This window comes from Epinephelus lanceolatus, chromosome 8, assembly GCF_041903045.1.
Source record: "Epinephelus lanceolatus isolate andai-2023 chromosome 8, ASM4190304v1, whole genome shotgun sequence".
Classification (NCBI taxonomy): Eukaryota; Metazoa; Chordata; class Actinopteri; order Perciformes; family Serranidae; genus Epinephelus; species Epinephelus lanceolatus.
Window position 1 is genome coordinate 24919168 of NC_135741.1, and position 21942 is coordinate 24941109.

The 21942-nt window shown below is 40.9% G+C and overlaps 1 protein-coding gene across 1 annotated transcript; it reads left to right on the top strand.

The window, feature by feature from the left end:
- The first annotated feature begins 7365 nt into the window (after window positions 1–7365).
- Window positions 7366–20049, top strand: rnd1b (Rho family GTPase 1b). Its single transcript, XM_033630116.2, has 5 exons — window positions 7366–7625; window positions 8151–8238; window positions 15386–15495; window positions 15681–15815; window positions 16991–20049. The coding sequence occupies exons 1-5, from the start codon at window positions 7506–7508 to the stop codon at window positions 17234–17236; spliced, it is 699 nt and encodes a 232-aa protein (XP_033486007.1). The 5' UTR covers window positions 7366–7505; the 3' UTR covers window positions 17237–20049.
- Window positions 20050–21942: the final 1893 nt, after the last annotated feature.

A 21942-nucleotide genomic window follows, 5' to 3' on the forward strand; every position in this document is an offset into this window, starting at 1 on the left:
TAGCTCTAAAGTACGCACATCAACAGCAGTCAGGAAAATCTGCATTTTTTGTTTTGTTTTAACACATCAGTGATGTAATTTACATTTCACACTTCACTGCTGCTCAGTGGTGAATTGGTGACTGGAGAGGTGGGTGGACTATAGACATCAATGGAGCTTCAGAATGAAGTGAAAAAGGAGTTACATTCACCTTCCACTACACCACTGTGCGAAGAGAAGACTATATTTCCACTGAAGAGACATCAACAGATTGCAAAGGGTCACTTCCTAATAAGCCCAGTAAATTATCGAATTATCTTTTGGCACTAACGGCTAAACTCAGCATGTGTACAGCAGGCCTATAAGTATATGGAGGGTGACCTCTGGTGGTGTCGTTATGTTACACTTATATCCACCACTGCTTATTTCTCTGCCCGTTGCAAACAAGACATTTAATAAGCATCCACATTCACTAGTTATATATACAACTTCCAGTTGTAGGACTTATTAAATGTCTTTGCTGCAAATACCAAAAACTTCCAAACTTCACATAGCCACCCACCGTCTCTTTTGTGTTAATTTAATCATCTACCGGCCTCCATATCGTACAGTACTCACAAAAACGAATGCATCTTAACTGAGATTCTCTTCATTCATGCATCTGCTTTTACCATATAAACTATAGACTTCAGCTGACATACCACACATGTAAATAATCTAATGTATGTGCATGACATATTGTATTCCTGTTTCATCAGAAGGGCTTTTTAGGACCATCCTCACATGAGCCATTCACTCTTCAGAGTACATAATCAGTCACATATATCAAGGCTTAATTGTACATACTGTATATTCAATATGCAGATATTATATTATTATTATTATTATTATTATTATCAAATTGCACAGAAACAATAAATGCTGACAGGAAGTAGAAGGGTTTTAGTCACAGTACACAACTCTATACTCAATGCCTCAGAAAGCATGTGTTTATCCGTATGTTCCTCTCGTTTTAGAATGATGCACTGCAGTTATTTAGGACCACCGTAAAGTTTGCTTCCACCGACACCCACATTCATTTCTGAAGGACCAGGTTTGAGATACATAACTTCTACTTGATGAAACACAGAGAGCACAGTACCTTCTTTCGATAATAAAAAATACAGATTTCAACTCCTTCTATTTGCTTAATTTTTATTGCAGGAAATTTCTACAAAAAGTGAATTATTCTTTGGACGTCCAAAGCACAATTTTTTACAATTATCATTTCCTATTGCGTTTCACTTGCCTAAATTCTGTATGCAATACAAAGTCTAGCACTGACGAGACACTAGCTGAGACTATCAAGGTATCTCCTCAGTTATGATGGGGTATAATTGCACTACTATCATTTATATGTCTGCTTTACGATGCAATAAATGCACTAAACGTTATGCTGTACCCACCTCCAATACCGAACAAGTTGTCTGGTCTGATGATGATGTCAACATTTCACGTGGTTTCTGACAAGTCGACGGGATAAATGATATCCAACAGTGTCTGATGATGATGTGTACAGGGTGCATTTGTCTATAGCACATTTGAAAGAGGGGGTGAATAAAACACAAACAACATTTAAGTAACATTTTTTGTCTGTGGTGTTTTTATTTCTCCTCTGTGACTCCTAACACCACCAGCAGAGGACAGAAGTGGCCTGTCTGTAGTTTCAGGTTGTGTGGTGATGTGAAGTAGTCAGCTCAATGTAAATCAGACATGTCATACAGTGATTATTTCTCTCTTTTTGAAACTGTTATTTAAAAGGCCAGTTCACCATAATAACAACACAACCATATTTGTCACTTTGCAGATAGTTTTGGTTTTATCTGGTCAGAGTTTGTGATATATGTCTCTGAGATTTCTACCAACCCAAACTTCACTGTGACCATTTTCATTAAAACTACAACTACCAAAAAAAAAACATCAGTATAAAACCTGCACAACAAAGCAGTGTTGCCACATTACTGGTATTTCAAACCACGACACAATACCTGATAACACTTTATTTGGACAGTTGGCCTACAGACAGTTTATAGATCATTAGTAGCATTTTAACATCTTATTCCACTGTATTTGTCTGCAGATGTTTAGCAGATTATCTATAAAGTATGTGTGATAATTCATGAATATACTTACATATTCTCAGAATTATTCGGCTGAACTCTATACTCTATATTCAAACTCTATGCTCTCTAGATTAACATCTACAGACAAAGCGAAACATTTGAATTGTTGAATCTCAACCAATAAGCTGTTAAAATGTCACAAATACTCTGTAAACTAACTGTAGGTGGACTGTTCAAATAAAGTGCTATCCAATACCCTGAAAAATATCAATGTTCAAAACCATTTTTGACCATGGGGAATGTTTGGTCATTGTTAGAACGACCATAGTAAATCTTAACAGTAAGGGGAGCAAGAAAGTGCTGCTGGTACTGTAGTGGTGTATCGATACTGCAGAAAATGTATATTTAAAAAAAAAAAAAAATCAATATTCAGAATCAGTATGTATGTCACTAAATCAAATCATCATATTTGTGACAACACTACAGTGAAATACCTGGATTGTGAGAGTAGCTGTGACATTATCGCTCACAAAACAAACTGCTACAGATTTTTTTAAACATATTTTTTTCAATCCTGCTAATACCACAAATAAAACTCCTTTGACCACCATTATTTTAATTAGAAGAAGTTACATATGTATTTCAAAACGTGGACATGTATTAGCATGGCTAGATACCACTAGATATAAATTAAAACAATCTATATGCAGTATATTTTTGTAATTTGGGTGAACTAACCCTTTAAATGTGTCCTGGTAACTGGTTCTACACTGTCTGGCCAAAGGTGTATACTACTCTGCTGTTGGTTAGTTCCAATTAAGATAAATCTCAGTGCAACAGCATGCCATGCAATCATATTTTAGACATTAGCATGTTTGCAGGTTTGTAGCAACACTTAAGAGAGGTCACTTTCCTGTTTTAACATGACAGAGCCCTTTGTAGAAGAAGTGTAGAAGAACTTGAGTGGTCTGCACAGAGCCTGGCCTGACCTCACTATTTGGATGAATTGGAGCCAGGTCTTATCACTCAGCGTCAGTGCCCAACCTCACTTAAACACACATTAAACATGGCTTAATAGAGACAATTTCAAACACAAGTACACAAATAAGCTTCACTATAACTCACAGCATTCACAGACAAAGCACTTGTCTTTTGCTGAACACATTTTCTCCACAAATACAACATGCTAATGTTTTAAGCACAGGCCTATGGCATTTTACATTGAGTAAATTATATGATATGAACTATGATAGTGTAGTCACATTTCTGAGGAGGTGCATGTCAGGCTACAGTGAAAGGTACTGTGTGGGCTCTCTTGACGCAGAGCCCATGCTGTAGGTACGCCGTCTATTTAGCCGAGAAGTATAAACCCACATTAGTCAGCACTGTTGCCACTGTTAGCACTGTCAGCTGCTAGCTGCTGGCTCAGCTCCCTCCAGGTTGAGAACTGTGTGCAGACAATTCCAGCTCAGACTCTGAATCATATATATGCTTAGTATGCTGCGTACAGCTCCTGTGACATTAACATGGGTGTCTGGAGTGTCTGACATACGTTTGGCAAAGCCAAGCTGGGATGTTGTTTTGGCTCTGCACAACTGTATCAAATCTATATGATAAGGCGAGGTCAGAGATAAGTCAATATGCATGAGAAGTAGGGACCTTTGGCATGTTCTAACTCTCTTTAATCAGTCCACACATGTTTTTTTGATGAGCTACAGTCTGTTCAAATCATTCATAACTGCACCCATGTGCCACTCATTATAATTCCACTTGAGCTCCACTTCCTACAGAGACCCACGATATTCCCACCTCTATCCGCATATGATCATCATTTACCATCTGTCCTGCACTCATAATGCCACGTTTTATTGATAGGCAGCTTGACATTCCCTCTCTGGTTGATCTAACATGAGTTGTTCTAAATTGCTGCTATCATATGTGAAAGTCATGTTAATCCTGGGTTACAACACCATCTGCTGATGAGTTTGTGGCAGCAAAACAAGGAAGTCTCCCTGTTAACATTTGTAACCGCCTGAGGATCCAGTGAGAAGGAAAGTGACTCAGCTTTTGCCATGTGTATATTGCTGTCACTCTTTCATTGTGTTGATGGTAATTACCAACGCTGTCACCAAATACATAGAGGTGTGATGCTTTAAGGTGCCAATGCTTTATCCTGCCAGTAGTAAACCCCCCTCCCTGTATCCTCCTACTCATCCTCTAGTGTCAGCCATATTGGAAGGTGTCACTTTATGCCTGATGATTATTCACCACCACCTGTCTCTCCCTGTCCCATCAGAGGAGCTCTGTGGTGGTTTCACGGACATCCCTGTATCCATTGCAGTTATTTTAGAAGGGTTAGAGAGAGTTCATCGTCTGCAACTTTTCTTCTCAACTGTTTCTATCTTTCTGTATTAGAGTTTTATTCACGACTAATCAGCGGCTTAGCATAAAAATATGAGCCCTGTACATATGAAGCTCAAGAGGGCCCCTTCCCTCTTCAATGCATCCATTGTCACGCCTGTACAAGTCATCAATCAGGTGTTTATAATGCATTAAAGCTGGACAATCTCACATCTCAGTGTATTTCAACCCTTTTTTCTCCACATTCTGAAATTTCTTTGTGAAGCTTTTACTCTAAACGACAAACAAGGTTTTAGAAAAGTATAGAACATCATTTCTGTCACAGTTTTTAGGTCTCCATTACACTCTGGGAATTAGACAACGTGGAAAGCTGTCTCACTCTGGGCCCCACACCGAGAAAGGATTACTGTGTTCCAAGAAGTAGACCTCACCAAAATCCTGCTTTATTACTGAATTAAAGTGAATAAGTGTTTGCCCAGTTTCTTGGAACCATGGAAGTATCCCATGAAAACTTGAAAAAACTTAAATGCACAATCCATATGTTTACAAAAAGGCTTAAACCACTGACTGTAAAAAAAAAAAAAAAAAGGGACGTAACACCCATTGGTTTGTGGACATTTTGAGGACTTGAGTTTGGCATTTTGATCGTTACCATTTTGGATTTTTGGTGCAAGAAGGGATCATACTTGGATGAGAAGATGAGGCTAACCCTAATGCTAACTGCTAGCTTGGTTAGGACTGCTAATTTCTAGTCTATGGTTAACTGTGATTATGCTAATGTTAATTTTTGCTATTAAAAAAAAATAATTAAATCAAAATGCATTCATTGAAAGAGCCAAACATCAGCACTTTTAGTACAACCAAATGCTGACCAGTATTTTTTTTAGGCTTTTAACTTTCATAAACTGAAAACAGACTGAAGTAGCTACGCCTACATGTACGCCTAAAGGCCTTCTCTGTGAATCTGGGGCCATGGTTACCTTACCTAACCAACGTTGTCACACGAATGAATAGGGAAGTTAGCTACAGAGACCAAAACCATTTTTTGTACCACGCTGTAAACATGTTTATTTCTACTGTGAAGTTGGGCATTTCAACACAAGGGTCTGTGGGGACTGACTCACTCTTGGAGCCAGCCTCAAGTGGCCATTCAAGGAACTGCAGTTTTGGCATTCTGCTTTAATTATCAGCATGCTAACTATTATAATATTAACTAGCTAACCAAGTTACATATCAATATCAATCCCCTCTGTAGCAAGTAAGTTGTGTTCATTCCCCTGTATTTTTGAAAGATTTAGCTGCCTCCTTTCTCAAAGCTGTCTTTCTTTTCCCTTTTAGTGCACTGATTTACCTTTTTGAAATTACATAACGGCTTCAGCAGTCTTTGGCACCAGCATCAAAGCTGTTACTGAGGTTTTTCCATCCTACTGCAGGATAAATACTAAAGTAATTTTAAAAACTTAATTTATATAAAATCTAGCCAAACATGAAATTGTATTACAGCAAAGTGCCTCTTTTTTTGCCCTGTGCTGCGTTGTGTTTTTCCACTGATAATAACCATTATTATTTCACAACATTCACTTAAAAGGCAGGTGTAAAAAACACGCTCTTCTCGCAGAGAAATACTATGAACAAAGAGAGAATGTGCAGTCTATCAAATGAAACGGTAACAGCAATACAAAACACTTCCTCTCCTGCATGCAGACACAACCCCCACAAATCAGAGCTGTGTACGATGACAACAAGACATATTGGGCTGTAAAGCAGAGACAGATCCCAGCATGGGGGGATGAATGATATGGGCTGTTTATGAACAGAGGCAAATTGCTTTGACCCACTGGGGCAACAACCACGAGGGCTCTGATTGGCAACAGTAAGTAAATTAGCTAATAGGCTGCCAGACACAGAGGAAGGCGGCTAATTGACTTTTATCTTTTAATTCTCCTTTTCCTAACAATGAGATGCTGTTTCCATACAGTAATAACCTTCAGGGTGTGAAAGTCAGTGTCTGCCTGTGTCTCCAGGGGTTTTACCAGCACAAGTGAGAGGAAGGACCTCTGACCTGACCCTGTGGGCAGCCGATAGCTGGTCACCTATCAGGGGGCTTCACACCAGCCCACTGCATGTTGACATGGTGGTATTACTAACACAAGTCACACCACCTTTTGATCAGCAGTCACTGAAACAATCTTGAAATGGTACGTATCTGTCCTTTATAGGGCAGTAAGAAATGTTGGATTTAAGAGGAAATTGACCACGTCTGAGAACATCATTGTCAAAATTTTCCAGAGCCAATTATATCACCTTTCCTCACACTGCTAAATCTGAGACAGGGAATTTCAGTCCAGTTGTCAAAGAACGAGAGCAAATTTCAAAAAGACGAATCTAAGCTGTTTAGATAAAATCGTCTTGACTCTGTAGTGCAGATCAAAGCAAACTAATTAGTCCACTGTGGCTTGGTCTATCAGCCCCGTTGTCCTCGGCCAGTGCTGTGCTATTGATCCAGCCAGCCAAGTCAATCTAATCAATCAATTTGCAGCAGACCAAGTGACAGCCAGGACCCACAGGTGACAAAGACAAGTCTGCAGTGACCGGCTGCTTTGTGCTGTAATTCATGAGCCCCAGATATTAAAGTTAAAGCAGTTTTAGATTAAATGATTGGAAATTAATTGTTCATAACAATTAATTTAGTTTGCAGGTAAACACGAATTAATATATGTCCCTTAAAATTAAATCTTGCACAGTATTCTGACTAAAGTATTCTACTAAATCTCTGCTCATAACGCAGCTGTTGTATCATCTTAGACAAAACAACTTGTCTCTGCTCTCTGAGAACAGAGTGCAGTACAGGGATGTTAGAAAGCCTGTGGAATGGAGAGCTCCTATTGGCTGCTGCTCGCTTGTATAAAGAGCCGCAGTGGCAAATTCAATCAGATCAACTGCGAGCATCCTCCGAGAACCAGACTCCGGGACGCTCCATCACACTGGGACGATTTTTTTGTGTTGTTCTGCTTCTTGTTTTTACATATTTTGTGCAACAAACACTGGACCATCATTACCACCATGAAGGAAAGGAGAAATACACAGCCGCTCGTGGTGAGATGTAAACTGGTTCTTGTGGGAGACGTTCAATGCGGAAAAACGGCGATGTTGCAAGTCCTGGCGAAGGATTGTTATCCAGAGGTATGCTCTAATGTGGCTCCTGATAGTGAGAAATGAACATAATGTGAATGCACATAAGCTGTTTTGTATTTTTGCTGATATTTACGGTGTTAAGTTTGTTCAAATGAGTCAATGTGGCACAGAGAAAAGTAGTGCGCATGCTGCAGACACTCATGCGCATTTTCTTTAAAAATCGTCCTCTCTGTGAATTTTGCGTGCATTTACCGTAATACTTTGTGATGCATTTGCTTTTTTATCGCATGATCAGTGGAAATGTAGACTATTCTTTACGCATACATGGATGATTCATGTTATATTTGTCTGTGCAGAATGTTTCTTGCAGCTGCAGTGATTCATGTGATTGATTGATCCGAAATTCCTCCAAACTGAGGGGGAGAAAAATATCTTATTCTCAGTGTTATTATTTGATTAAACCCTCAGTGCGTGTTTGCGTGTTGCACTAATTAGCCAGATAAATCCCATTACCTGTAGCTGACTGACTGACACCTCCCCACTAATGGCACCATGTTGCTAATTGCTCTCCAGACCTACGTGCCCACGGTATTTGAAAACTACACAGCCTGTCTGGAGCTGGAGGAGCAGCGAGTGGAGCTCAGTCTGTGGGACACTTCAGGTAACTGATCACCTTTTTCCCTCTGTCTGTCTGTCTGGCCTATCATGGCCTGTATTCTGCCTGCAGCACTGAAGGAGAATATTAGGCAATGCGCTGTGAATATAATGAGCATCTATCTCAGCTGAAAGCAGAGCTGCATCTTGGATTTTTTTTATCTAGATGTTCTTCTTTTAGAGACAAGAAATGTAATTTTCATGACCATTCTCATCTTGGAATAAAGGACACAACGTGGAAGTGGTGTTTGATTACATAAAGGCTAATAGGCAGGCCTAGTACTCTTTGTTTCCATCCATCATTGATGCAGAAATGTGCACTTGTTGAGCTGCAGCTTCTCCATCTTCTTCCAAATCTCAATATTGCAGCTGATTTAATTTTTGTTATATCACCTGATGCATTTCTGCATGTGGCAGGACACAGTATTTACAGATCTACAAGTACATGTCTGTGCCCAGTGTGTTTCTCTGAAAACTAGGCAGAAAGAGACAGGGATTATTCCGCTTCACTTGTTGTTATTGCTGACTTTGTGCATCATATGTTCATTTACCCTAAGCGTGAAAAAGAGGGTCAATGTGTCAGTGTGGATCTCCCGGGGGATCCGCTGTTAGTCGTGTTGACCTGGATACTGTGAACACGGGTCTGCAGCACCTGTTTGATTCCCTTCATGCTCACTGCACAATGGTTCCCCTCTCCATCCTCACCCGCGCCGGATGTATCTGCAGCCTCACTAGGTCACTGCAAGTTGCCTCGTGTGCGCGTGTGTTTTTGCGTGTCTGCGTACAACAAATCCTTTACGTAACAGACCCACTTGTCTGAGATGATGCAGTATTTACTCTGGTCTCCTGGTTTACCCTCCCTCCGTTATCCAGAAGCAGCAACAGGGGGAAAAAAAGTGAGTGTAATTCCCTCCCCAGACCAAATCCTGCTTTTTAATCTCAGCCTGTGGACCTTTGGTATGGCCAGCAGGAGTGGGCCTGGTGCCGGGGGATGATGGGCACACAGAGACATCCTGTTGAGCAGGAAGGTTTTCTGGAGCAGACAGACAGGAGGCAGCTCAGAAACTCTGGTGACCTGCATTTGCCTCCATATGCTGCTCTGGGTCACCCACTAGAACAGCATGATGCAGAGGATTAAGACTCTGAATAGGTCCACTGGGCCAGCCCTTCTGACCAACCCAATGAGTCTGACATGCTGTCTGTCTGTCTTTCTTACTTTGTTTCTTTCTTCATCCTGTCACTTTCTGTTCCCATTTACACTTTTGTCCTTCATATATTTAATTGTTTCAACTCTTTTCATCCCTCTGTTGACTCCTTTCTTTGTTGCTTCCTTGTTATCCACGCACAATCCAAAACTGCACCAGTTAGTTTCTGGCTAATTTGCATTACAAGGAACAATAAACACACCCAATAACAAACACATGCCATGCAATACAGCTAGGGTTGCAACAGAGTGAGATTTACACAGTGAAACAACCATCTCAGAAAATATACTGGTGTCCATTATCACGGTATGTAGTAGTGCACATTTATTTTTTAGTGTATGTTGCAATGAGTCTTAAAGGAAAGAAAACAGAGGGTTTTTTTGGTTGAACAAACCCATTCATGTATTGACACTTGAAACCATTTTTCTGGAAGTATGTGTAAATAGTCCGCATTTTGTATATAGTATGATAACCTTCAATTTTCATACCACAGTATACCATGAAACCGGTGCACCGCTGCAACCCTGAATACAGACACAATAATGTATGTAGTACACGTCTTTCAGACAGTTGAAATTACTGAATTAAATCAGCCACGAAAGGCATCACAGAGTTATTAATGGTGATGTAAATATTTTTATTTGCCACCAGCTTTAGGTTTGATTTAAAGACCACATTCTCACTCTCTTGTTCCACTGAGAGGAAAACTTACATCAACCCTCCTCCACATCATTTGTTATGGACGACTCTCATGTATCTCATGTCAGGCTCCCAGTGATGGACGATAGGCACCGGTGCTATTTGTTGGTCACACTGTACTGTTTCTTCTTCCTACTGTAATTTGCTCTAATTGCGTGGAGTTGTGCCGCTGCGGCCCCACCACACTGAGAGGGTCTCCTCATTATCCCGACTCCCCTTCATTGATTGGACTGACCTCATCACCGGCTCCACATGGCAGGCAGCTCCTTCTCCCAGCCCCGCCATGGATTTACAGACCAAAATCAATCCACCGGTTTTAATCAGCCCGGTCCGATTGGACATGCAGGGGAGGAGAGAAAGAGGGGAAGGCGAACAGTGTCCAGTGGCTGTAACTCATGAATAGTGGATAATGAATCTCGTTATGGTGTTAGTGGGTAATTTATTTCAGGTTGAATGGTCTTGCTGATAAAGCCTTTGAGTTTTAGAAGAAACTGTATATATATAATCATTTCATCAAATGATTAATGAACAGGATTGATATGTAATGAACCCAATATCCATTTGAGCTGATGAAACAATCTGTATGACTGTAAAGGAGAGGCACTGTTAATAGACAATAATCATGTTAATGGATAGATGTCAGTCGTTTTCTAACAGCCACTCAGCTGTAAGTCATTTTCAGGGCTCAGTCTGTTTGAGGGCTGCAACTAAAGATTATTTTAACTATTGATCCAATAGTTGATGAATAGTTTGATCTATAAATCATCAGAGAGTAGAGAAAAGTAGCAATTTGATTGTTTTATCTGACCAACAGTCTGCACAATCATAGGTGGAGATTTTTTGGGGGGGACACAGTGGGCACATCACCATAAATATTTAGAACATGTGCATTTGTGTGTCCCCCCCACCCCCCTACGCCCAGTCAAAGCATGAAAGTAACAGATGGCTTTATTTGGACAAAACGAAAGATGTTTATATGATAAATTGATGCAGAAAAGGCACAAATTGGTGCGTAAAAATGCACCAGAATGCTGGGAATTAGGTGTTTAACGCTCTAAATTTTCTGGCAGAGGTCCCCTAAACCCCACACTCTTGCACACAATATCCGATTTACAATGATGTCACACAGAGAAAAACAGGAAATACTCGCATTTGATAAGCAGGAACCATCCAGTGTTTGATATGTTTCATAATAACCGACTCCAATGATAACCCAATGCAACAAATCACTTGACTGATTAATAGTTTAAGCACTGGATCCATTTTTGATTAAAATAAAGGATAAGGAATACAATTGCATTATTTTAGAGTTCTAGACTAGAGGCAGATGAAATCTATTCAACAGACTGGGTTAATTGATTGGTATTAGCATTAACATTTAAACAATTTCAGCCCTTTCTCATAGAACTTTGAAACAGCAAATCTGTTTGGAGGGAAATAAAATGTAAATTATGTTTTCTATTAACTTAATAAGGAAATATTGCTAATTAACGTATCTGTCAGGTTGCAAAAATGTTGATACTGAACGTATTAGCAAAATGATCACTGAAAACATATTCCAGTTGTTTCCCCACCAAAAAAGGCAATCTTGCAAGACAATACCCAGTCGTAGTGACTACAGCATTTTATTTTTAATGCCTTTTTATTAGAATGTAACCCACATCACAATCTTTCCCTAACCCTTGCGTAAAGTGCATTTGTTGCCTAAACCTAAGACAGGACTCTGGACATGGTGTCAAAGTCCTGCACTGTATACGGCCATCATCCTCCACAGCCTCCTTCTGAAGCCTACGCAGTGTAAGAATGTAGTGTTTAGTTATCTGAGAGAAACTTTGTCTCTGAACATACACAAGATTGACAGTTTTTACCTCAGAGGCTCTGGCTGTGACGCTGTGAAAGCTTGTAAGTAGAAAACACTTTTAATTGAATGCACATCAAGGATTTGGTTTAAATTTTTTAAACCATCTGCTGTTTGAGTCAACTTCCAAAATCCAGAGTGTGATGAGCTTTGACAGTGTCAAGTTACAAAGTAAAGCTTGTTAACAGCTCAGACGTGGTGATGTTCAGGAACAAAGAGCCGTCCTCTCTCTCCCTGCAGGGGTCTTCAGCTCTGATTCTGACTGGCTCTGGCATGTGAAGCCAAGGAACAACTGTCTGACGCAATGTAGTGTGTTTTTTGGCCTGGCTGTGAAGTCCGTAGTTATCAGCTGCAGCAGCAGCAGAAGCAGCAGCAGCAGCAGCTCCCAGTCGGCTAAGTGTGGGTGGAGGGGCAGGGCTACTCTCATCCCCAAATCTGTGAGTCATCCCATCACTGGATCATTAATCTGTCTGACCCCTGTATTCTCACTGTAGGAGAGGAGTGTGCTAATGATGAAGACGTGCTACGTCACTCAGTTGATTTAGCACACATGCACAAAAATACACTCACAGTCTTACTTCCGTACACTTGGAAAAAACAGATTCTCCCCTCCCCCACCTGTATGCTCCACCACAAGGCCCGTCGTCTCGGCCTGCAAAGCCTACTCCTGCTCTGGCCCAATTTTCACCTCGACACATAGCTCTGGGCACCGCACCATCAAGACGGATGTTGCTGAGCTCAGCCGCAGGAATTTGGTTATGCTCTTTTCTTTTCCCTCCATTCCCCAGTTAGTGAGCCTCACTCTCCATGTTTCATGCCTCAGAAACTCTCCATCTGTTGTGGAGGCATGCTGTTGAGAAAAAAGAAGAAAGGGAACATTTGGAGCATGCTTGGGCTCTGCATGTGTATTGATCTACCCAAGCCATTCTTTGGGTTGTCGCAATGGAGGGAAGGAGGAAAGAGACAGAGACTGGTACTCTGTGATATCAGACTGCAGGGGGTGAAGGATTAATGGCATAGGAGAGCTCTTTGTGATCTCCCTCAGTAGGCTACACTCCTGCTTTCCCTCTTCTCTTCCTCCTGGCTTTTTCTTGCCACAATAGACTCAGCTATTTCTTCCAGGATTAGAAACTGGGTCCTGGAGTGTCGGGAGAGTGCTGCCAAGGCTGCTACTGTACCCAAACAGTACACTGTGGAGCTTCAAATACTAATATTTACACATTCATACCATTTTTTATTTAATTCCTTTGAAGATAGGATAAATACACCCACTGAACCATGAATCCTTTGTCCAAAATAAATGATAAAATCGATTTCTGTGGAGAAAAAAAAATCCTAGACGTCCCTTCCATCTCCCCTCCCTCTTGACAGGGTAACTAATTTGTCAGCTTTAATTGCAAAGGCTCTTGGACCCCCTGTGCAGCTTTCCATTGATTGCTGTATTTAGATCAGTGGCCATTTAATGCAGAATCACACCCAGCTTCCCGGCTCTGTGATAACCCCTTGAGGGAGATTGAGAAGATTTATAAAGCGCCCTGCCCCCCTGACTCAACCTATGAGACACCTCAGAGTCACCCCACACACACTCACACTCACACACACACACACACAGACTCATCATCCTAGTGGTGCTAATTGCTCTGATTTTAATGTGTGTCAATTTTCACAGTCAGCTAACGCAAAGTTGTCTCACAGATGAGCGTGGCTTTCCTACTCCAGCCCTAGGTGTAAATAGTGTTTGGGCAATAATGTCATTTGCATTCTTAAGGTGGCGACGTCTGTCCTCTTTGAACAAACACAGCAAGTCATTTGCTTTAATCTGAATGTTTCAGTTAATTCGCTACTTAAGAGTAGAACAAAGTCGTTTTTCTATCCAAAGGCACAGAACCCCAGTTTTAATACAACAAGCATGTCCCTTTGTTCCTTTGCTGCGATGTTTACTTTCTTCAGGACATTGAGCCCTGAGGAATTTCATCGCAGCTTGTCATTATTCCACTCACAGCGCCCGGCAGCTGGCAAATTCAGTTTTACCCTTTGATAATGTGGAAAAATCATTAAGTATTCATGAAACTGATCTGTATGCACACATCCATGTTGCGTGTGCTTTTTCATATGTTTTCGTCTGATGCATTGTTTTTCCACGCTGTAAATCAATTAGGATGGTTGTGTAATATCTAATGAGTGATTACACAGCCTGCTTTTGTTTTCTGTAGCTATAAGAGGAATGCCGAATCCCTTTTGGGATTCACACCGAGCCTAAAGTAAACACGTTAATCCCATTGAGCTGCTCCTCTTCTGTTTCATCTGATCGCAGACCTGAGGTTGCTGCCAAATTTAAATACTGAGTTTGTGTGTCATAATAAGGTGTGGTGTTACCATGTGGATGAATGTCTGTGGTCCCCAACTCTGTTGCAGAGCGGAGGAATGTCCCCAACAGTAGGTGGGTGGGCAGTTTGCGGTGTAAAATGATTGATTGGCAGTTAAAGCGAGCCTTTATGGAGAGGTGGGAGGAATGCCTGATGTAGATGGTGGATTCCAAGGCTGTTGCTGTGGTAACAGAGGGACTGGAGGTATTGCGCGCAGAGCAGAGGATTTTTTGGGGGGTGGGTGGTTTACTTAAGGATTCTGAGCATGAGTGGGAGCGTCTGCCTGCCCCGAGCCCCACCGTTCCACTTGCGTAATCTACTGCAAGAGAAGATCAATGAGGATTTAGTGCCCGATTGTCATCTTCTCTCCCTCTGAAATGCCAGCAGAGGATATAGGAGCAGGGAAAAGAGCAGTTGCAGGGACAGCAAAGTGAGGCTCAGCAGGAGGAGTGATGCCGATTGCACATAATCCCTGCAGCTGTATTCTCTTGCTCTGCCTCCGCCACTCCGCTGCTCCATCACCCTTTTTGCCCTGACAAACTGCCTGTTGTCACAGCAATCGATTCCTGAAACTATCTCCACTTAAAACGAATAAATCATTGGCTCAAATTATGCACTCTTAAACATTTTTCAAAGCAAATTTAGCCTCAACCCTTGTGCCTGTGATATAAAAATATACCTCTGAATGTGTGAATCAAAATATCCTTTTCCATCAGACATTCAGGAACAAAAAAACTTACAGAGAAACTTTAAAGCACTACAAAGTATGGAAACTACAAGTGTGTTACCATTTCAGCATGAAAATAACAAAAACACTGAGAATCTTTGTCAGTATTTCAAAAGAATGGACTAGATTCCTCTTAAACGTCACAAATGAGCAATAGTCAGCACTGCACTGATTCTTCTTTGAATCCCTGTGATCAAAAGGGGCTGTACTGAAATCACTGATGGCACCTGAAACTTGAAATCAGAAATGCCTTTGTGTGTTTTATCCCCATTTAAATTCTCTGTTTTCTGCTCCTCAAGGTTCTCCATACTACGATAACGTGAGGCCTCTCTGCTACAGTGACTCAGATGCAGTTTTGCTGTGTTTTGACATCAGCCGTCCAGACACTGTGGACAGCAGTCTGAAGAAGGTAACGGCTTCAGTACTTCTCTTTTGTGTCCCATTGTCGCACTGAATATCAGCAGTTTCTTCATATATAGCTTGTTTTTGTTAAAATATGCCACCAAACTGTCTAATATGTATGTGAAGGTCATTATTTACTATACACTTTGGCAAAATGGATCCTCTGAACTGACTGTCCTTTTGTATTCACAGTGGAAAACTGAGATTCTTGACTTCTGTCCGAGCACACGGATCCTGCTCATTGGCTGTAAGACCGACCTGCGCACAGATGTCTGCACGCTGATGGAGCTGTCCAATCAGAAACAGACTCCCATGACGTATGAGCAGGTGAGACACAAGAAGTAACAGATAAAGTCAATACCCAGATTAAAAACATCGACAGAAACATGTATGACAACTAAACTTTATACTATATAGGTATACTATGTGGGATTTTCTTGAAAAACACTGTATAGACTCATACAAAAGTAATCCCTCTCAATCATCACTTATGACCCATGAGTGTGTGGCAGTGTATTTATCTACAGATACTCTGCCCTCTGCCTGTATTCTCTTATTTTCTTCTTATTTTACTGTGTTTGAGACTTTCCTGGCCACAGCACGCAGGCGAGGTCTGAACTTTTGCAGCATTCCTATTACCTCTAAAGTTGTAAGCCAGAGCTGGGAATGATGTTACACCTACATTGACAGTGTTCCAGTTTAACAAGTTGGAAAAATGTTATTTTACAGTGGGATTTGCTCTAGTTAGGTTAGGGTAACAAAGCAATATGCAGTAATTTGTGCATACAAATACCGTAGCAGCATGTCCACAGATAGACGTTAGAGAGTACTGTGTGTACGACTGATTTAATGAGACACAAATAAGACAGATGCGGTAATAAGCTTTCACTCCAGTTGAAATTGTGGTTGATGAGGTTCTCCCAACTTTACAACTTGGAAATCCGACTTCAGGGTGCGTTCCAGTTGAAATTTCCAAATTAGAACTAGGAAATTTTGACTCCCCAGTTTTGATGGAACACAACCTGGTCCCAGACCATAAGCAGCACACATCCAAAAGTTAGCTATATAGTGCAAATAGTGCAGTTTGGAAACTTTTGTGTTGTTGCTTTAATTCTTGCTAGTCAGAGCTGTGCGGTGTGGGAAAAAAATCCTGTATCCTGTAAAATTGTATCTTCAAGTATGTCAGAATCATTTTGGTAATCTGACCCATTTATTCCTTGGAAAACATTATGATTACAATGGCAGTTGATAAATTATAAATATCAGTAATTCCTATTGTGTCTTTTTATGAAGACAAAGGGGTAAAGAATATAATAAATCATCACCTAGAGGAGTCACTGGTGGCATGCTCCCTTATTTTTAGTTTGACTTAATGAGTTTGCAGGGGTATTTCCTCCTGAACTCAACATTACATAGTGACCCTGGTGCACATAGAAACTTATGAAAATATATTAAAGGATGTCATGAGCAGCACCCTTCATCACTCATTACATTTATTGCAGGGTTCTGCTATGGCTAAGCAGCTGGGTGCAGAGGCATACCTGGAGTGCTCAGCGTTCACCTCGGAGAAAAGCATCCACAGCGTGTTCCGCACAGCGGCGATGGCCTGCATCAACAAGCTGCAGCCTCTCCCTAAGCCCAGCCCCACCCGCCGCCTCTCCAAAAGACTTCTTCACCTGCCCAGCAAGTCGGATTTGCTCTCCTCCACCTTCAAGAAGGAGAAGGCCAAGAGCTGCTCGGTCATGTGAGTGGAGACCTCTTGGGTTACAGTCTTCACATGCAACCCCCAGCCCCTGCCTCTTTGGTCTCGGGGAAGGGGGGGTGGGCAAGATGGTTTTATCAGGGCTTCCTGCTGAATCCTTCCCTCACCCCCCCGGAAACCAAACACCCCTCAGAAGAGGTGGACACCTCGCTGTCCACTTGCTCCTGAACCTTTTAGCGCACATCCATCTTTTTCCACTACTGTTTATCTTGCTTTCGAACAAACAATATCAGTCAAGGTTTGATCATCAAGCTATCATTTCTTTTCACCTGTAAAACAGTATGCAACTACAATGGTGTTACATCTGTCTGATTTTACTATCTCTAGGCACATGTTGATTTTGTCCAAATTGGAAATGTGCAACGTGTGACGTTTAATCTTGTGATGTAAATGCCTCTCAGACAATTCAATGGATATTTTTCTAAGTACAAAAATAAATCTAGCATGAAACCGTCAGGAATTAGCAAAATCCTGTACATCCCTCTTAGTAAGGTGTGTGAGGTGTGAAATAGCTTGTCGCTGGTGTCCCCATTTAGGCCTGTGAAAGCACAGAGATGTAGAGGGAGTAGTGGGACAAACCACAGCGAGAGCTATTACATAGAGAGCTGTTCTCATTGTCTCAGTGGTGATGAGAGCAGGGATAAGAGCTGTGAGCGCAGGCTGCTGTGCAGACAGTAGTCTAGACTAGTTCAACCTGCATGGATTGTTGATGCATGGTTGTGTAGCTCTGGACAGCGGTGCTCCACAAGCTTTCAGTGGACTAAGTGGAGGAGGCTGAAGAGGCTCTGTGTGTACAAAACGACTGGAGAAATGACGAGACGCAAAAAAAAAAAAAATAAAGCGAAGTGTAGTTGGGCTTCCGGTGTCTCTGCTGTCACAGCTGGTGTCGATTTTAAAATACAATTTGGGTGATGGTACAGACACATTTTAATGGATGAGAAAATATGCTTTTGTTGTGACCAGGAGCATAAAAACAGCTCAATGCCGAGCTGTCGAGTGTTATTTATGAAGCTGTGGCTGGTTATTGATGCCAGTCACAGTGTTATGAGGCATATTTAAAACCATAGGAAAACGCCTACTTAAGTCAGGCCGACTGCTAATGGGAAAAAATCTGGTCTGCAGTTTCAAATATTCTTCAGAAAAGATTTGTAGCATTGCCTTGTTGACAGGTTTTCAACAATTCTCAAATGGTATGCAGTTTTGAAAAATGCCTTTCATATCATGTTCCCGGAAGTCAGTGAGATTTTTGGACTACTGTTAAATGCCTTTGGCTTTCTCTCGTTTGCAACAATCCAATGTAGCACCCCAACCTGGCTCTACTCTTCCAAGATGACTTTAGTTTTTGTGTCGTACACTCTTGTTAATCTATTGACCTCCAATAAGCAGCACTTACTGTACGTTACGACGACTACGGAGCAAAAATTTGACCCCTTTTCTGAGCTTAAATCTTTGGCTTCATGGTTACGTGTGTGTGCAGCATTGATCTCTGTGCTTCTAACCATAAAGCAATAATGATTTAAGTGCTTGTGATGCAAGGTAACCTGTGCGGCAATAAAGATGCAGCTTTGTGATTACTGTCATGCTACTGCGCTCCATGGACATCCATGTTATAGACTGAACTGAAACCATCTCTGCTGTACAAAGAGGCTGCTGATCTGTGTTTGCCCCTCCTCCTCCGTGTAAGTAGCCACTGGTATATAGAAAAACCAATGACGATGTCCTGCTATGAAATAGATGAGAGTATGTGAATAAGAGGGAACAGTGCTCTTTGAGTTGAAGATGCTAGACTTTGCTGTCAATTTTACATAATCATAATAAGAAGTATTGAGGCGGCAGGACTTAAATAAGCTGCTTGAGTGAGTTGACAGTGCAGTATATGTTTTCGAAATTGGAAATCTACTTCAAAAGTCTAACAATCATCTTGTAAAAAGGGCTAGTGAGTGGGGAAAAAAGGAAATAACGTGAGGAGAACAAGTAATCAAAATGCACAGGCTGGCCCTGTCCAAAGAAAGCTATTTTTCCATTCTTTTTTCATTTGATTGATGTGTATTTTCTTTTCTCTTTTTCGGTATTTAAGTGCATGATGTGAGTCTTGGTGTTGTTTTGGAAATATCTCTGAGATGGTTGTAGCGTCTTTATGGAGCTGTGGACTGCCCCCCAGTAGTCGGAGGAACTTAAAGTGGTGATTTGCACAAAGGCTTCCAGTTCATGTTCACACACCAAATTCCTCAGCATTGCCTAGCAACAATTCAGCGTAGGAAACAGAGACTGGCTTTTTCGGGTTGGTTGTGTGGACAGAGAGGGTTGGCTCACAAACAGACATCCCCACATCCATTATTACAGCATCAGTTCTGCATTTATTGCCAGGCTTGTTACACATTTCTTAATATTTTCCTTTGGGTTAGGGAGCTGATGCCAGGCCTTCTGATGATGGGATAGACGGGCGGCTCACGGACCATGTCAGTTAATATGCAGCCTTTGTGTTGTAGTCAGTGTGTGGTACAATGGTGCAGTCAAACTCCTAAGCATGTCCTATTAAAGTTGTATGATTGTACATACTGTCTCTTGTTTTATAATCATTGTAAGACATCTATGAGGATGTCTCATGAAAATATTGTTGTTGATGTGAATATTTATTTGGTAGCTTTTTTTGCCTTTTTTGATTGACATGTACATTTGTTTAAAATCTATTTTGGAAAATTGAATTTTTTTCCCCTTTTGTTTTTTTTTTTGGTTTTCTGTTTTTTGGTTTTGTTTCTGCTGTGTTAATAAAGCTTGCCCTGTCTGGCACCCTTGAAATGTTGTTCTCCTGTCATTTAAAATGTATGTTGTCAACAATTCAAACAAAACGGTTTGTTTGTTATGTAATGCAATAGCACTCCATAAATAACGTTACACACTTAACATAACATTACGTAGGTCAGGTTTAGGAAAAGAAACATGGTGATGATATACCTTAAAGATGAATCAAAGTTCACTTGGTTTCACACAGTCCAAAACCGTCTGGTCTCCTGGGGGAAACGTCATGTGCTGAAAAGTCCTGTGTTTTGTGACCAATCCACTACCCCACCTATGTCAGTATGCAGACTACTTTCTTTACCCTTGTCAACTCATTGCTCACGTGATCACAGCCTCCTCAATTACATGGGTTCTCCACAAATTACTGACTCATGATAACATGGGATATTAATGCATTGTGGTTCATAACATTTTGTAGGTATATGCACAAACAGTGCATGAGAACAGTCTGGCCAATTAAACGCTTCTTTGCACATGACGTCATACATTGATGCGCTGTCCAGATGGGGGGCAGGCAATGACTTCCAACACTGCACAAATGCCTGTGATTAGCACTGTTTACAGCTGTTCCAATCTATCTAATTGGGAAAAACAAGGGCCACTTTAAGTCCTGAAAATAGTAGGATGTAAAGGGGAGAAGTTAAAAAAAACAACTCACTGAGAAACAGCAGCAGATGTGGATCAAAAACATCCGTCTTCAGTCTGGAGGAGCGGAATAAACTAATGTCAATGGTTAAAGCATTGTGTTAAACATCCCTCAAGTTGAATTCAACTACAATGTACTCCTCCATGTTTTTAGCCACGACACAGATTTTTAACGGCATTTTTTATTGACATTTGGGAACAGCTGACCACACAGGTAGAATATAGAAGCTAGAATTAGCTAACATTAGCTAGCCTGACAACAACACATCCATGTGCTCTGTGCATGATATATAAAAGACAGTTATACTCAAACACATCTACTCAGGCTGCCAAAAACAAGATGGCAGTTTATTTCAGTCATGGACCCAACTGCACAAAAAATAGGTCTAGTCCCATAGACTCTTGTGCACTTTCATCAACCTGCTGTGTAATGTTAGTAAGGTTAGGAGGTCTGGAGGATGAGGTAATCTATAATGACGACCTTGCCAACGCCAGTAAAATCGGTCAGGTTTTGGGAAAAATCACTTCTCTTCATTTTGTATGGATCACATCCAACACGACTTGCAATTCCCTGATGATACCTGCTGCCTGCAGGTTCATCCAACCCTTTTATGTAGTCATTTTTCTCTATATTAAGTTCATGCAGTATGTGGGTTTTTCACTTCCTGCCCTCCAACTGAATTTTGCACAGCATGATAGTCACGTAAGTGCAAAAAAAGCTATTACTGAAAAACTACCATTCTCTGTGATGATTTTCTGTAAGATAGACTCACAGTGTTGTCATAAATTATCCAAATGTGAATTTATATATTTACTCAAGAATCTAAATAAAACAGCTGGTGGTGAGATTAATTATGTATTTACATATACAAGTACATATTTCAAGTCTCCTTAGAATACATTCATGTATGAAAAACTATATTTAAGTACACTCACTTTATAAATTCAGTATTCAGTAGTGTCCTAGTTTGACTGCATGAAAAGTCCTGGAAAATACAACATTTGCGTTTGGCTGTTGAGATGCCTCTGAACATAGCACTGACAATCCACAAGTTCTCTTAGCTTCAGCTTTTTTAGAAAAAAAAAAAAAACTGTTAACATATGAAAATGAGTCCCATCTAGTTTAAACCCTCCTGACATTTTTCTGATAACACACTTCTGGATGTGTTCTAATGAAAGTGAACAGATGTCTCCACTAGTGTATCACTTCAATCATCTCTGTAGGAAGTGAGGTGCTTATCTTTTCCA

Excerpts from the sequence above, each read along its gene's own strand:
- rnd1b (XM_033630116.2), top strand. The coding sequence starts at position 7,506 with ATGAAGGAAAGGAGAAATACACAGCCGCTCGTGGTGAGATGTAAACTG. Across the intron at positions 7,626-8,150 it reads CGAAGGATTGTTATCCAGAG|ACCTACGTGCCCACGGTATT; the intron begins GTATGCTCTAAT and ends ATTGCTCTCCAG. Across the intron at positions 15,496-15,680 it reads TGGACAGCAGTCTGAAGAAG|TGGAAAACTGAGATTCTTGA; the intron begins GTAACGGCTTCA and ends TTGTATTCACAG.